General features: G+C 28.1%; 2 protein-coding genes and 1 long non-coding RNA gene across 4 annotated transcripts; 2 read left to right on the top strand and 1 right to left on the bottom strand.

Moving 5' to 3' along the window:
- The first annotated feature begins 251 nt into the window (after window positions 1–251).
- On the top strand, window positions 252–3,296 carry LOC101492195 (uncharacterized protein At3g49055). Its single transcript, XM_004496494.4, has 5 exons — window positions 252–1,170; window positions 2,033–2,109; window positions 2,425–2,536; window positions 2,638–2,754; window positions 2,866–3,296. The coding sequence occupies exons 1-5, from the start codon at window positions 442–444 to the stop codon at window positions 3,211–3,213; spliced, it is 1,383 nt and encodes a 460-aa protein (XP_004496551.1). The 5' UTR covers window positions 252–441; the 3' UTR covers window positions 3,214–3,296.
- A 4,573-nt stretch (window positions 3,297–7,869) lies between these two features.
- LOC105851889 (uncharacterized) lies at window positions 7,870–10,704 on the top strand. 2 transcript variants are annotated; one of them, XR_012162769.1, is made up of 3 exons: window positions 7,870–8,060; window positions 8,216–8,461; window positions 10,239–10,704. It is a non-coding gene; the product is annotated as an uncharacterized lncRNA (long non-coding RNA). The 2 variants fall into 2 exon arrangements; XR_001143665.3 differs by lacking the exon at window positions 10,239–10,704 and having other exon boundaries at window positions 8,216–8,751.
- On the bottom strand, window positions 9,748–14,373 carry LOC101492754 (uncharacterized). The gene is made up of 5 exons (XM_004496495.4): window positions 12,689–14,373; window positions 12,286–12,344; window positions 12,008–12,136; window positions 11,678–11,813; window positions 9,748–10,272 (listed from the first exon to the last, which is right to left on the bottom strand). The coding sequence occupies exons 1-5, from the start codon at window positions 13,391–13,393 to the stop codon at window positions 9,961–9,963; spliced, it is 1,341 nt and encodes a 446-aa protein (XP_004496552.1). The 5' UTR covers window positions 13,394–14,373; the 3' UTR covers window positions 9,748–9,960.
- Window positions 14,374–17,943: the final 3,570 nt, after the last annotated feature.

The raw sequence follows: 17,943 nt of genomic DNA on the forward strand, positions 1-17,943 counted from the left end.
TTAACAAAGAAAAGACAATTACATGCAGTTTTTTATATCTACCATTAATTCGAAATAGAAAAGTTCTTATTACACCATAACAAAATCAATGAAAAATGATCATTATTACGGTTGAATATTCACAAGAAACACACGGATCCTACGAGGTAACATATGATTCTTCTAAATAATAATTGTCCACTACTCAAAACTCCTATTTTCATTTATTCTGCTATTTATTGTAATAATTATCTGTAATAAATAACACTTCTTATTGTCAATTTAAGATCAACTGAGAGTGGAGATCGAAAATTACGTGACATATTTATGCACTAAATTCAAATCCATGAAAGCCTCTAGTCCAAGCCAAGCTTAAGTTGCGTTGGCCAATAGTTCCAATTCCCACCAACCTAACCTTCTTCTCTGTTGACTGTTAGTTTTGATTTCTAAACTCTCTTCTTCATGAACATCCACAACCAACCATACACACACACATACACACCTTATATTATTATATGCAACATGGAACAATCCTATCATGTTCTTCATTCAGATAAACTTCCTTACTTTGAAACGGTTTTCAGAGGAAAAGAAGATGTATTGATTGAAAAAGAAATGGAAGGTTTCAAACAAGCAGTTGAGAGTGAAAACAAAAATGAGTTGATGTTGAATGTTTTTGAATCCCTCACTTCAACTAAGGAATCCTTATTTAGAGTAATAGAGGGGTTAGAGGGAGAAAAAGATGAATATTTTGTTAAAGAAATGGTTAGTGTGGAATCAGAATTAAAATTAGTTGAGGAATCAAGGGTGTTAATATTGGAAGAGGCAAGGTTGATATCAAAGCTTGCAATTGAGGTGGAAACAAAGGTGGATAAATATAAGGAATTAAGGAGGAAGGAAAAGAGAGAATTGGAGAACAGTTTGATTAGTTTAACTGAAGAGAATAGGGATATTAATAACTTGTTTAGGGTTGCTTTGTTGGAGAAAGAAGGATTAGAGAAGAGAATTAAGGGACATGACCATAAAAGGATTCCCCTTTTGCAGTTTGCTGAGCTTGGATTGCAGAAAGTTGGGTTTGGGTTCATGAGAGGAAGTGCTAATAGTAATAGTAATGAACAATCAACAGATACTACTTCTGAGGCTAACATATCAGATAGTAGCAGTGAGTGTGAATTGGAAGTTATCAGTTTGGTAAGCTCTTGTTATCTTTAAGATCTCTGTTATTTTTACATTCAAATTCAAAGTTAACAACAAATTTCAACAACTACTTAGATAATTAGCACAATTTAAATATACGATTAATTGCGTTTAGTGAATAGTTAATGAATACAGCAAGACATTGTAACTCATTTATCATCCACCCAACACAATTGACTACGATTTTGAGTGTTGCAAACCACAATTTTCAGGTACATATTTGAAACAAATCAAGATTAATAGATATTATACATATTTGAACACCAAAAGTTTATGTATATTTGAACACAATTTGGATAGTTAATGCATATCACATTATCTGAAAATTGTGGTTAATAAAGTTCAACATTGTAGTTAATTACATACGGTTAATGAGTTGCGACACCTTATTGTATCATTAACCATTCACTAAACATAATCATGTACATATTTAAACTGCATTAATCATTCAAATTATTGTCAAATTTGCGTGGAAAAATATCATTTTTGTATTTGTAATTCAAGGCATTATTGGTTGGGTAAACTACTATTCCTTTCTACCAAAAAGTGTCTCTCTTGTAATATTATAGACATTTCACAAAAAAAGACAAACAAAAAGAATCATAATGAGTTATTTTATCACTCCACTGATAGCATTAGTATTATTAGATTTATAGTTTTTTTTCTGTTAGAAATTTGGTTGCCATTTTCTTTTTCTATTTCAGTTCCCATCTATTGTATCAGCATCAGATTTAGTTACATTTTTTGTGTCTTTCAAGTGTTTGAGTAAAGAAGTGTTACACTTTTGATATATAAGAGTTGTAGTCTACTTCTTGCAAAAGAGTTACTGTGCTGAAATTTATGGTCATTTTCCAAGGCCTCAACAGTAGAAAGGATAATGAAGAATCTACGACTTGAAATCACTCAATTGAGAAGATCTTTGGAAGAATCTAGGTACTTCTACCATATACTAATTATGTTAAATTCGTACATTCTTGTCCATCATAGTGATATATGGTTTTAAGCTAAAACTGCATAATCTGCAATAAAGAGAGTTAAAAAGACTTTGAAGTATCTTACACATAAACACTTATAATATGATATACGCATTTATGTTATAAGCTCTTAATTAAACCGTTTATTCAAACCGGGCGTATGTTATCTGAGCTTATTTTGATTTTATAGTATTACCTTGCTACCATAGTTCAAAAACATATATTGAGTTCATCTAGCTTGGTTTTGGATTATTTATTGTGAACTTGATGCCAGGTCAGACACAGAGCGACTCCAGTGTCTCACAGAGAAACAAACCAAAGAGATTGAAGATAATAAACTCTACATCAAGGAGTTAGAAGATAGAGAGAGAATAATGGCTCAAAATGTAATCACTTATTACTTGATCAATAAATTGGATTATCATTCCTTAACAAAAGCTCTTTTTTCTCACTAGCTTTTTTTTCCTTTTTGTCTGACTCTCAAAAGATTGAGGAGTTTTTGATTGAAATCAAAGAAGCAGAAGAAGAAATAGCCAGATGGAAGGAAGCTTGTGAATTGGAAGTTAAAGCTGGAAAAAAAGAGGTTGAAGAGCGTGACAAAATGGTAAGGAATTTTTATAAACTCTTAATGTTTTAATGCCAAATTAGTTTGTAATTATTACTACTCTATAGTCTATATCTTTATTATTGATATAATGTTTGAATGTTCCATGAGATGGCTACGTTGAAACAAGAACTACAGAAAACAAAGGGTGCTTTGGACATATCCAATGGAAAATTAAAACTGAAAGAAGAACTAGCAATGACTGCAATAGCTGCACAAGAAGCAGCAGAGAGGTCTTTGCAGCTAGCTGATAGCAGAGGAGTTGAACTTCGTCGGCATATCGAGGAACTAACAAGACAATTAGAGGAAGCAGAGAAACGTGAACGTAATAATAGCCATAAAGTGAGACGTATATGTTGGCCATGGCAAGTTTTTAGATTGAGTTCTAGTAATATTGCAGACTCTAGAATTGGAAATACTAAAAGGATGCTACCAGAAATGCAATCATTTCTTCACTGAAATGTATGTAGCATAATTTTCCAGAACAGTGAATCGATTCATATTAAACTCAATTTTTCGGTGTGATTCACCTATTGTACGCACCAACGCTTAAATTAACTAGTAATAATCAACTAACCACTGTATTGCTCAATTAACTATGTGCTATTACATATTATTCCATGCATGTTTAGAAGAAACTACTTAAAAGTTGATACTTATTTAGGCAAAGGGATTGATTACTTGAAAGTTATGGCAGTCAAATTATAAGAGTCCATTTGATATAAGTTATTTTTATATTTAATAATAGAGATTTTTAAGAAAAAAAATTAATATGTTTTGAGTTTATACGCTAGAGTGAAAATTAATTTCTTTTTTAAAAAATCAATTATAAAAATAATTTTTTAGAGATATTGCTAAAAACATATTTTCATTTAAAGCAAATTTTTTATTATTTTCAAGTTTTTTATTTCTTAAAAAAATTGTAGCAAACAAATATAACTTTCAAGTGATTATTTAATTTTAAAATGTGATTATTTTACTAATAAAACTATAACAAACACAAACTCTAATAAGATATTATAAAGTATGGGATAAACAATTAGTAACACAAACAAACATACTTAAAAAACTATGCATTTTAGTAATTGAGCAATCAATATCAATAAAAAATTAGTGTAAACAAAGCCCAAAAATATAATACTACCTCTATCCCATTGTAGAGAAAATGACAAAAATATTAAAATCAATGTACTAGATAATTGTGTTTTAATTATTTTTACATATATATGTTTGTACAAAATTGTGATATATTAATATTCACTAATAATCTTGAAAGAGGACACCTTAAATAAGGGTATAAAAATAATTTAAACAGTAAATGCATTTTAAAAATCACAACTTTTTCTTATATATAAGTTATTTCTGATACTTATTTAAACAAGAGTGTCTAATTACTTGAAAAAAGTTATTTTATTTTTAATAATTTATAGATTTTTAAAATAAAATAAAAAAGAATATATTTTGTGTTTGTTCGTTGGCATGAAAATTACTTTTAAGAAAGAAAAAAACTATTTATAAAATATAATTTTTTTAGAGATGTTGTTAAAATAGATTCTCATTTAAAACAAATTTTTGATTATTTTCAAGTTTTTTATTTTCTAAAAAGTTGTATAAATAAATATAAATATTATTTTATTTTAAAATGTGATTATTTTACAAACAATAACAAACACACTCCAATAAAAGAATACAAATTATGCCATACACAATTAGTAACAGAAACAAACATAGTTAAAAGAAAAACTATGCATTTTATTAATTGAGTCAATCAATATCAAAAAAAGGGTAGGCATCTTATCGCATGGATTGCTCAATTAACTATGTGCTATTACATATTATTTCAGACATATTTAGAATAGACTATTTAAAAATTGATATTTATTTTATTAAGTGACTAATTACTTGCAAGTTATCTCGTTCAACCATAAGAGTTCATTTGACATAAATTATTTTTATATTTAATATACATATAAATTTGTAAGAAAAAAATTAATATGTTTTGAGTTTGTAGGCTAGAGTGAAAATTAAATTCATTTTAAAAAATCAATTATAAAAATAAATTTTTAAAAATGTTGCTAAAGATATATTTTCATTTAAAGCAAATTTTGTATTATATTTAAGGTTTTTATTTTTCTTTTAAATTGTAACAAACAAACATAAAAATTGTTTTTATTTTAAAATGTGATTGTTTACAAACAAGAAAAAAAAAACTATTATAAACACGCACTCCAAGAAAAGAATACAAAGTATATTATAAACAATTAGTAACACAAACAAACATAGATAAAAGAACTATGCATATTATTAATTCAACCAATCAATATCAACAAAAAAAAATTAGGCACCTTATGGTATGGAAAGGAAGCCTAGAAATACAATAATAGTTTCATCTATATTAATACTAGGTAATTATACATTTTTAGTTGGTTGTTTATTGATCGCGAAATTGTTCCAAAGCAGTCGAAAAGTTGACTCTATTTGTTGAAGTTTGTCGATTATTTGCTCGTTATTGATTTGATTAAAATCCTTTAGCGTCAACAAAGTGTCGAATCTCGAAAGTAATTTTGTATGCTCTTTAAACAGTTCCACCAATCTTGCTCTAATAGTGACACATTCTCTATCAATACTTAGAGCATTGAAATCGTTGCTCACTTTTAAAATTTCTTCATTCTTGTGCACTTTTGTTGATGTTTCTTTCATGCTTACTACTTTCTCACCACCTTCACCACAATCCTTCATCATTAAGAAAATAATATATAGTTTAATAATTATTTCTAATTCAAAACTAAACCAAAAATAAAACGAAAACAAAATTGATTTATTAAAGAAATACCATTGGTTTTTTACACTTGATTGATTTGCTGGAAAGTGAAGAAATCTTGCTTGCTTGTGTTTTTGTATTGAGTTGTCTTTGATTTGTATACCAATATAGACATCTCTACTACTATTACTATTATATAGGAAAGGAACGGAACTCTATTTAAAATAATAATCTTTTTAATTTTAATATCAAATCAATTTGAATCTTTTTGTGATCTTCGAATTAATTGGAATGAGAATCGATCAAGATAACGTTTTGTTTCTTTTATTGTTAAAGTGGCAAGTTTGTTTCAATGTGAATAGTTGGAAGGTGAATAAATAAAGGATTTTGTTTCAAAATATTCTTTGAATGTAGATACGTTTATAAAATTTGATAAAATATCAAATCTTTTATTTTGAAATAAATAAAAAATAAATTATCTTTTTTTAATTTTAAAAATAAATAAATAATTGAGTTATATTGAAAAATTATGTTAAACATACTTTTTTTAAATACATGTTAAATCAAATTTTGTTAAATTTAGTCTTTACATGTTTTTATTTTTATTTTTTACTTTAGTCCCTATTTTAATAACTTTTTACAAAAGAAAATGAGTGATTTTTGTTTTATAAAATTATTATTGATGATAATAATAATAATAATAATAATAATAATAATAATAATAATAATAATAATAATAATAATAATAATAATAATAATAATACCAGTACCGACAATATCACCCCAAAAAATGTGAAAAATAATAAGCATTAAATATAAACTTTTTATAAATTTTTTAAAATTTCATTTTTAATTCTTATAAAATTATTATACACGTATTTTTGGTTCATACTAAAATTACAACGTATATTTTATAACAATATTTAGAATCTTATAAAAAGTTTTTTCACACAAATTTATAATTTTTTAATTTTAGATAAATGAAACGTGAATTTTTTAATATTATAAACTCAAAATAATATTAATAAAAATATAAAATTAAAAAAATAAAAATTGATCTTATTTTGTGTGGATAAACTACATATAATATTGTCAACATGACTATTAAAAGTTAATCTAAAAATATTTGGTGATATTTCAATAAGACTAAAATCACATGTATGATAATTTTATAGGACTAAAAAATCAGATTTTTTATAGAGACTAAAAATGAAATTTTAAAATTTTATAAATAAAATTTATTTAACCCTAATAATTGTAATCTATTGTAACAATAAAAACAAAATTTTAATTATCATACATTAATAATGTGAAAAGATTTACACCCTCTAATCATTTATGAACATGATTTAAGAACATATCTAATGATATAACATTTGTGATTGACTAACAATATAAAATCTATTTATATTAACAATGTATACAATAATATTCTTTTTTTTATAAGATATAAGTGAATTGTTATAAGTTTTAAGATACATCGCTCAGTTGTGTTTTAATTTTTAAAAATTTATAATTTGATAGAAAATTTATATTAATAAATCATTTATGTAAACTATTTCAAACATTTAAAATTATTTGATATGTTATTGAAATATATCAAAATTAACGTCTTATATATTTTTATTAAATGTCGTTAATTTTTATGATATTATAAATAAATAATCTATATGATATAAATTTTTAATCCAATCTAATTTATATTAATTAAAATATTATTAAATTGTGTAACATAATTTGATATCCACTTAGTTTATAATTCTATAGCTAAAAATTACATAAGCATTATAATTCATTATAATTCTATAGACACAAATTATAATTCATATCCTCTTTTCTTCATCATAGAAAAGGTGATTTAAATTACTTTTTGTCTAAAATTATTCATCTATTTCATATTTTGTATTCTTTTTATCTAGATAATTAATTTTCTCACATATTTTGTCTTGTTTCATATTTTTTTTTTATCTTCTTAGAACATAGTTGTTTTGGTTTCTCTCTTTCTTAAATGCTATTTTAATTTTTTGCCTACTAATCCAAAATTCTATCGGGATGCAAGAAAAATTTGACAAAAAATTATTGCAATATTCAAACTCAAAATTCAGCCGGCCAAACATTTTTTACTTTAAGAAGATGTAATTTCTCCTATTTAGTTTTTTTTTTAAAGGTTAGCATACATTATTGCAATAAAAAAGCATATAGTAATAATAATACCAACTGTCAAAAAAAAAAAAAACAATAATACCAACATTCCGTCAAAAATAAAAAACATAAACGGAAAATTAATTTATTGATAACTAGTCATCGTCTTCTTCATTGAGCAGCGTTAGGGTTTGCAGAGTTGCTCTTTCCAATTAATTTATTGATAACTAGTCATCGTCTTCTTCATTGAGCAGCGTTAGGGTTTGCAGAGTTGTTCTTTCCCTCCATCTCCCATCGTAGTGTCATTATTTTCTGCTAAAACACCTCACACTTTTGCAATTCACCTCGTAGATTCGTTTTTGCAACTCACCAAATTTACCGTACCGTGCTGGGCCTCGTTGCGGTACGATATTTCGCTTATTCATTTCTACCGATTGCTTATTCTGTCATTCACATTTTCAATTCCAAAATTCACTGATTTTATTTTATTTTAAATTATTAATTTGTTGTGGTTTTATTATTTTGATTGACTCTATTGCAATTTGATGTAAAATACAGAACCTTTTTCATTCTAACTAAATTGGAACTTATGGGTCACGAAGAAGAGAATAATAGTAGCAGTGTGAAGAAAATAATTTCACCATGCGATGTTGAGGCTTTAAAAAAGTGTTTGGAAGAGAACAAGGGTGACTATGTTAAATGCCAGTCACAAATTGAGGCTTTTAAATCATCATGCTCACTCAAGAAACCAAATCATTCTCCTGAAGGGAAATAAAAATTTATGAAATTTGAGCCTCTTTAAAGGTATTATAAAGTTGTATTAATTTGTAACAAAATGAAATGTTCTCGAGTTGTAGCTTTTTAAGGATAATAAATTTTACGAAAGAGTTTCGATGATACTAGTGATTGTTAACGGTTAAGAATGAGAGTCAACACTATGCTGAAGAGTAGTGATGTTTTTGCCACAATTTTGTATGGAGTTTCCCGCTGATTTACTCTGTCTAGGTTTGTGTCCGTGCAATGAAATTATGATATTTCCTGTGTTTATCTAATTGTTTAATTGAGTATTAACGTGGTTGAACTGTTTTTGCTCCTCTTTTAGTTTCTTTGTACATTATCTTTTTCCTGGCTTATCTTAATCTAGTTATGTCTGCAGTCTGCATTTTGAGGATCCTAGGCTTGGGATTCATTGTTACTGTTTAATTATTGCACGGAATGAATGAAAGTAAAATATATATAATATGACTTGTTGCGTATAAAATTACTTTACACATCAATACATAACCATTGCGCTCTTCTTTAAAACTTATTTTGCAAAATTAAATTTGATTAAAATGAGTTTGCTTCAATGTGATTTATGATAACTTTGCTCAAATGTACTTATGATAAACTGTGATTTATTTGGATGTTACTTATCAAAAGTACTTTAAACATGTAATTACCAAAAAAATCTTATGCATACAAACAACTGAAGTCAAACTTAGTTTGACAAACGGACTTTAAGAGTGCATCAAACATGAATTTTTTTATGGATTTTGATAATTTTATGACAAACAAGTATTTTTTTTAATGGTGACGGATTTTGAGAATTTTATGATAAGGTAATCTAGTAGTATTTGTATAATCGTAATCTAGTAGTATAATTTTGTCACATTCAATTACCTTCAAATCATTGAATTTCAGTCAAAGGACTTATATATGTGAACGATCCCTTCCTGGCTTGCAATAAACTTAATGCTGTGTACCATTTATTGTTTCTCTTCTGCTACAAAATGCTGTGAAACCTAGCTGGTTCTGGGTTCATTACTTTTTGTGGATAATGAGAACTTAAATGTTTCTTCTAGAATATAGCATTTAACATAAGAGATCTCTTAACTAAAACTTCTACTGTTCTTTTATAAGATTGAACAGTTGTTCAAAGAATTAAAAAGAAAATTACTCTTTCGCATCTGATGCAAAGACATTTTTTCTCTCTTGGAAACAAGGGTACTCCGATTTACCATTAATTGCAGGATGCTATGACGATAAACTTCTCAATAACTATATATTAATAAGCAGGATAAATTGTACTCAGCTTTCAGAGATATAGATAAGAGAAACTGGAAATGTAAGTTTCACTTATTCATGGAATGAATTGTTGTATCCTTACATATATGAAGCATAAGAAGAGAACACGATTCCCAACAATTTCTACGGAAAAAATTTACCATTCTTCACTCACACCAAAATTCACAAAAAAAATGAATGAATTTTAGTTCAAGACAAGAATTCATATATTTTAGTACACGTAAATTACATTATCATCATTTCTTGAGCACAATACGGCCATGTTCATCCTTATCAAAAAGGCGCTCGATCAATACATCCCAGCTTTCATCCACTGTGCTCTTATCAGTTGAACCAATTGAAGATTCAGCCTCTGACCTTCTTGAATTCTCCTCTCCCTCATCAAATGTTCCATATTGTGATGGTGGTGCATAAGCATGTGGAACATCTAACGTTTTAGCCCTTTGTAATGCTGCTTTGTATTCTTTGTTGTGTCTCGTCATTGTTTCCTGACGCTCCATGATTTGCTTTGCAGGTACTTCCATGGTATTATCTTTCTCTAGCATCAACTGCAATTGGAAGAAACCATATGGCAAAGATGTTGTCAAAAATATGAAGCACTTAAACGCTTATGTATGAGTTATTTTTATATCAAAAGATAAAATAAAGTCAAACTGTTTACAAATATATAATCTATAAGTTGTTTTCATAAACATATCTTGGAAAGCTTGTGGAAATAAGCTGAAATCAATTTATGATCGCGTCATAAGTTGTTTTTATAAATTTTTCTAAAGAGTATCACAAGTGTTTATGTCATTAGATAAGCTCAAATAAATCAATTCTAAGAGGCCCTAAATAGAATGTCAAATTAGTGGAACTTAATTCTTTACTTAGGCCTACAAAAAGCTCAAATTGTTACAGTATGAAAAAAATAAAATTAAATATGTTTTTAGTTCCTATAAAATTATGACCTTTCAATATTAATCCGTATAAAATAAAAATATATTTTTTAGTCCCAACAAAATTATCTAAATATTTCTTTTACTCCCTACAAAATTAAGCGAAACATGTTTAATTGTCTTTTAACTTTAAAAATTTTAAATAATTTTTTGCAATCATGTTTAAAACATTATAAAAATATAATCCACAAAAATTTACAACTTTTTAAATTCATATGATTTAAATATTATTTTTTTAAATGTTAAAATACCAAGATAAAAATAATGAAAATATGAACTTAGAAATCGAATTTTAAGCTTATTTTTTGTGAATGGACTTTCTATAATGTCATTAATATGCATGAAAAAATTCATTAAAAAATATATGTTGCCTTAACCGTGGAAACTAAAATTGTTTGCATGATAATTTTGTAGTTTTGCAGGAACTAATATTGAAATGTAGAAATTTTATAAGGACTAAAAGTATATTTAATTCAGAAAAATATGAAAGTTTATATGCATACTTGAAGGACGTGAAGAGGAAATTGTCAAAAGCTCTTTTTTTTTTCTGCTACACAAGGGAGATGTAACAGAGACACAAAAATTGCTATCAGTGTGGTGTGATGCTGAAAAAAAAAATATGATATAATTACATCTCCAAATTCATATTATTCATTTTTGCCTCCCACAATCGGAAGTTAATCCTTTGAGGTACGGAGATTCATTTAAGAAATTGACCTCTTCCAAGAGGTGCCTTTCCATACACACCGATCAGAATCGGACCCATGACCACATGTTCAAGGAACCCAGTTATCTGGGGATTGTGTGATTTGTGTCACACCATGTTGGTTCTCAAAATTCATATTACTCTAAGTATTTCAAATCTTCAGGCCGTTGATTGAAAAGGGTGATAATTGCATCCAGGGCCTTAGTCAACATAACTATAGTTGACCCAAACACATAAAAAGAGAAACAAAAGTTTTACTTCGCTTCCCCGAAAAAATGAAGTGCAAAATTACAAGGCTGATAGACTTACATCCAAAGCCCTTTTAGCCTCTTTCTCTATCCAAATAATGGCATGATCTGATGTAGCATTGCAAGAAAGGACTATATGCTCAAACCTTCCATCTACAGGCACTGCTGTTCTCACAACTGGAGGAAACCTTCCAAATCTGCATAGAAAAAGGTGTTAATAAATGTAAAGCCAAAAGAAAAACCAGTATAAGCATATTTTGCATATAATTGAAGAAACAAGATAAACACATGCTAGACAAATCAAATGGATACATTATGTTTAAACTGCTGTTAGCTTCCAAAATTACTGTTACAGTACTGCATAAGCTCTTCCTGGAATCCTTAGTGATACCTGAAAGGCTTTCTCTCAACAATGTGATAAAGGCGACCGGGTGCATAGAGTCTCCTTGGATCTTTCAGCATCTTCTCCTCTGGTATACATGTATCCCTCATGCATCTCAAGCACAACAAGCATGGTAAACTGCCAATCCAAGAAACCAATATCTTCTCATGAAAACATTATTAAATTACAATGACAGTCATTTTAAGTTGCCACTAGAACATACTCGGATCTTATATAACAAGCAAGATAATAATAAAATTACTTGTACATGTGATCTTACAACCTACCAGAAAAGAGACTTGAATATATCTTCCAATGGTGTGGCTGTCCTCGGTAAGAAGTCATCCTGATCAAGGAAAACACTGGTTAACTTCAAATTACAAATGCAGCATTAATAGTGTATTGAGGGAGTATAAGCTAAAATTTTAAATTATCTTAAGCCCACATATAGTAACTGTCATAAGGACAAGTCCATTGCTATCTCATAATAAAAAACAACAATCAAACATCTTTCCATCAGGTTGCTATAACATGAAATAAACTTCAGGAAAATATTTGTCTTGGTGTTACATTCATTCTAATGCTCTAATTTAACATTCATCACAATGATCACATTCTACTTTATGTGAAAATGTTCAAAGGAATGTCAAATATTCTGCAAGTAAGCAAATAAGATTCTGACCAACTTGCCTGAAGCACGACGGAATTTATGATATCTGCATATCTGACTGCCAAATTGAGAGACATACACCTAGCAGGAGCGATAGCATAGCACCTAACTCTCTTTCTCTCGATATTTCCAAGCCTATCTCGATTCTGCACGACCACCATGCTTAACATTGCAGCTACACCTGATCCAAGCGAATGTCCAGCAAAAGTAAGAGTATAATTCGGATACTGCTCGACGAATTCCCTCAAAATTTCACACTCAGCATCCATAACCCATCCGGCAGCCTTCAACAACCCATTATGAACATACCCTCCATCAAACTTTCTCTTCCCCAATTTATTATCCAACAAAACAGCATAATCACTCTCCTTAGCCAAATTTAGTCCTCTAATGGCAAGAACTATATCAGCATGATCATGATCAAGATACAATATATATGGTGGAGCCCGTCTTTGTGTATCTTCGTATGTCTTTTTAAGTATTAACCAATCAGGGTTAATTCCATAGCCACCGGGAGGGGCCCAAAGAGGGTGCCTAAGATCATCTTCATACACAGCTAAAATATAGCGACATAGACGTGGGACAGGCTCAAATTCTTCGATTGAGGCAAAGCCCCAAGTTTCACTGTCATGGCCTGCAGTGTGTAGACATCGTTTCCAAGCCCATCGCGCGCAAGCTAGACAATACACACACTCAACGAGAGGCAAGCCACAGATAATTGACATTGTTCCTACAACCTAAGCATACAAAGTACACAAAATACCTATATTGTCTTTCCACCAAATGGAAAAATTCCTGAAAGGTAATAATGACTTGCTTTTACAGATATAGATATCAACTTCAAGTGTTCAAGTTTAAGTGCAAACAAAAATTTCATAATAGTACGACTACTCTATTTGTTGTACAATTAATAGAACATTGACACTATAAAAAATTGTGGATTCAACAATGATCACTGATTAAAAACTGTAACTTCAGGTAGCAGATTTACCCCAAAAATAGAGAGAAAAAATTAAGTATTAGATGAAAATTCGAGTAGGTATACAATTTAGCAACAAAATGACCAAGAATCTTAACTTCCTTGTGATAAGAGCTATAACATTTATTCTACTCAAAATAAAGAGATTATACAATCTGAAGAATACAAAAAATTACATAGGGGTTTGAAATTGCTGAATATATCAAAAGTAGGAACAGAGATGCTTTACAGGGAAAAAAAACCAGAAACTCAAAGACTCAAAATTCGATTACTTCAGCCAAAACTATGACTTTGATCAATAAATCAAAATTGGAGAGTAAAAGGAAGCAGCAAGGAAGGAAATATAATAAGGAAAAACGACTTGTACCAAATTTGAATGTTGGTCAAAGTACCCAGAAAACCAAAGCATCAAAAGATGAAAACTTTTTTTTTGACAAAAAAAAGATGAAAACTTTGGTTCGAGAAGGAGACAATCAGATTGTGCTAATAGGATTTAATGATTATAAAACAACGTTGGAGGAGTGAATGATAGGGACAGCTTTGGGATTTACCTTGTGCTGAGTTGTAAACTTTAATATATAATTTTGAAATAATAGAGAATAGATTTCAAGGTGAAGGTGTATAGTATTACACAGATGAAAGTCAAATGGGCATTTGGTTTTGGGTTTGAGGTTTTCATGGTGGCAAAAGTTGGGTGGGGATTGGGGGCTGATTTTGTATGAAATGAATAAGTATTGTTATTGTGAGGCAATTTAAATAAATTATTCTAGATCTAATGTCATTTATTGGGGGGAGTGGTCATGTGTCTTTCACATTCCCATGTGAGTGCTTAATTGAGTAAAAAAAAAATGAGCGCTTAATTTAGAGGTATTATACACCCATATCATATATAGGAGTAGGGCTGTGAAAAAACTCCCTAACTTCAAGATTTTCTACAAAATTTTTTAAGAAAAAACATATTTTTTAATTTATTTTGATATTTGTTCGAATAAAATAAATTTCAAAAATTTTTAAAGAAATTTTTTTTTCAAAATAACCAAAAAATTGGAAGCTATAAACCAACTCTTTTAAATCCCACGAAATAATTGGTCGGAACTTTAAAAAAATTATTTTGATAGAAGGCTTAATATTAAAAGCTTATAAAAGAAATTTTTTAGATAATCTTGAAGTTAGGGAGTTTTTTCACAGCCCTACTACTATATATGCTATGGGTGTATAATACCTCTAAATTAAGCGCTCATTTTTTTTTTACTCAATTAAGCACTCACATGGGAATGTGAAAGACACATGACCACTCCCCCCAATAAATGACATTAGATCTAGATTTAGAGGTATTATACACCCATAGCATATATAGTAGTAGGGCTGTGAAAAAACTCCCTAACTTCAAGATTATCTAAAAAATTTCTTTTATAAGCTTTTAATATTAAGCCTTCTATCAAAATAATTTTTTTAAAGTTCCGACCAATTATTTCGTGGGATTTAAAAGAGTTGGTTTATAGCTTCCAATTTTTTGGTTATTTTGAAAAAAAAATTTCTTTAAAAATTTTTGAAATTTATTTTATTCGAACAAATATCAAAATAAATTAAAAAATATGTTTTTTCTTAAAAAATTTTGAGAGAAATCTTGAAGTTAGGGAGTTTTTTCACAGCCCTACTCCTATATATGATATGGGTGTATAATACCTCTAAAGTTGGTCTATAGGTCCACTAAGTCCACAAAATTTTAGGGGGTTTTGTTTTTTTGGGGCTTTTTAAATTATAAATTTTGTTGGGCTTTCCAACATAGAGGTCGGGTCCAATAATTAGGGGGTTTGTCAAATTGACAGCTCTATATGGGAGAGGCCAAATTATGAGGAAAATATGAGAGACGAAATAAGAGATGTGAGTTACAACTTACAAGTTAAAAAGTAATTGAGCACATAATTATTATAATATTTATTGTTTTATAAAGACAGTAAACATTTAATCTATGTCGGTCCAATATGGGCCAATAAAATATTACCCGAGTCCAACCCTAGACAGGTTGTGGTTTAGCGGGTAACCCACATATTTTTTTTTATTCATTATATTTTTTTATTTTTTTGCGACTCTTTTAACTTGAAAAATTTCGGTTGATGCCCATTTAAAAAAAATTATAGTATACTACTTATGCATTAAGTATAAATCAATTTTAATGTCTATTTAAAAAATATTATGGTTTACTCTTTATACAAAAATTCAATTCAAAATTTTCAAAAATAACATATTATCTAAACAACACACAAATTAAAATAAGTTCAAATTATTCAAAAGTTATAGATATTATCTAACATAACACAAATGAATTTATATTTATCTAGCATAACTTAAACTCGAACCAAATTCAAATAGAGTGCTGAATAGTTCTAATGTGACTCTATAATAAGTGTTTTTAGATTTCTTTAGCAATGTTCATATTTTACAAAGTGTTGGATAATTGTCTCTTTAGAAAAATAAAGAAATTATTGTTAAAAATATATAACTAACTAAAGATAATATTATATCACAAAAGATTATATATATAACCAACTAAGTAGATTGAATTTATTTTGGAGTTTCTTTTATGTGAGCTAATTTTATAAAAAAAAATTGTTTTAAATTGGTTATGCGGGCTACTCGATACCCATACGGACTAATCCGAATTGGTAACAAGTTTATTCATACCAAATTAAAAAAATCTAAAAATTTTGGGTTTAAATTATTAGACACAAACTCTATATTTTAGCGGATTGGACGAGCTAGTCTATTGGGGCTAATCTATTTTGATAGCTCAATGAGCAAGGAGATAGGTTGAAAAAAATCAAGTGACTTTTAAATTTTAATAAATGGAGAGAGGTAGTAATAAAGGTATTCGTTACTAAAATAATAATAGATTGGTTTTTGAGATTCAACTACGTTTAGATTGGACATATTGTCTAAATTTGAATTAAGACTTCACAATTGTAAAACTTAATTATGGCGAAATTTATCATCTCTTCTAAAATTAAAAAATAATAATAATATCTTTACCTTTAAATATAAATTCTTTTAAGATTTTTTGTTTTTGTTTTTTTATAGGATACCTTTTAATTTTTCAACTACATCAATTATTTATTTACTAACTTACCTATAATTTATGTTACAATTTTTTCTTCTATAATATGTAAAAAATACTACAACAAAAAGATAAATTAATTTTAACCATTTAAAAATAAAATAATAAAACAATTAAAATTATCAACAAATTTTATACTATAATTAATTTTTTAATTCTTGTAATTTAGTCAAATAAATCTCATATGTAGGAACAAATGTATATAATATATTTGTATTTTTTTATACTATACTATACGTGTTAAATGATATTTAGAAAACATTTTATACTAAATAAAAATAATTTTTATGCACAGTAATTAATTATCTATTAATATAATATTCTAACAAATAAAAGGAAATCTATATTTATGAATATCCTTTACTTGAGAGCCAAAATAAATTATTATATTTGACGAAATTCACGATAATAATTTTTTAATTCTAAATATTATAAGATTATAGTAGCTGCAATGCGTATACATGTAGAGAACCGTGCATCCCCGCGTGTATTTCTATCCCCTATCTCCATTGAAAATATCATTTTATCCTTGTTCTTATCTATAAAAACTTTCAAAAAATTTACATTCCATTTTTTCACCTATTCTATTCGAAACTTTCAATTGTCCGATTCACATATTTGCAAACCTTCTAACATTTGAAACCTTTGAAATACAAAAATAAGAACCCCTTCGAAAATTTGAAACTTTCGAAACCATATTTTTTCAAATGTTCGAAAGTTTAGAAATTTTCGAAATGATATTTTTTTCCATATACCATAAATTTTTGAAAGTAACTAACAAACTAAAACTTTTGAAGTGCATTTTGTCCCAGAATTTTTGAAACTTTAGAAAGTTTCTATCAGCATGAAAATTTCAAAATATTGAAACTTTCGAATCTTTCTAACAACTTGAAACTTTCAAAATGTGAATTTCAAAAACATGAAATATTCGAATGTTTCAAATTCTTTGAAACTTTAGAATTAATGGAAAGACATCTTTAGTCAAATTATTCACAACATTGCCCGAAGCGTGAGAGGTGATAATGGTGATGGAGCTGAGAGAATTCCACCAACAACATTGAACAAACGACGAAATGAAAGCAAACCGTCTAAATATGCAGCATCGTCGTAGACAGGATGTTCAGGATGATGTCGTTAAGCCTGCACAAATGGAGGAGGATGTCTCTGAGCCTGCACAAATT

The sequence above is a fragment of the Cicer arietinum genome, chromosome 4 (genome assembly GCF_000331145.2).
Source record: "Cicer arietinum cultivar CDC Frontier isolate Library 1 chromosome 4, Cicar.CDCFrontier_v2.0, whole genome shotgun sequence".
NCBI lineage: Eukaryota > Viridiplantae > Streptophyta > Magnoliopsida > Fabales > Fabaceae > Cicer > Cicer arietinum.

Bases quoted from the DNA above. Each gene is read 5' to 3' on its own strand.
- LOC101492195 (XM_004496494.4), top strand. From the start codon at position 442: ATGAACATCCACAACCAACCATACACACACACATACACACCTTATATT. The intron at 2,537-2,637 runs GTAATCACTTAT...GACTCTCAAAAG, and splicing joins AGAGAATAATGGCTCAAAAT to ATTGAGGAGTTTTTGATTGA. The intron at 2,755-2,865 runs GTAAGGAATTTT...ATGTTCCATGAG, and splicing joins TTGAAGAGCGTGACAAAATG to ATGGCTACGTTGAAACAAGA.
- LOC101492754 (XM_004496495.4), bottom strand. From the start codon at position 13,393: ATGTCAATTATCTGTGGCTTGCCTCTCGTTGAGTGTGTGTATTGTCTA. The intron at 12,345-12,688 runs GCAAGTTGGTCA...TTCCTTGATCAG, and splicing joins TAAATTCCGTCGTGCTTCAG to GATGACTTCTTACCGAGGAC. The intron at 10,273-11,677 runs GTAAGTCTATCA...TTCCAATTGCAG, and splicing joins AGGCTAAAAGGGCTTTGGAT to TTGATGCTAGAGAAAGATAA.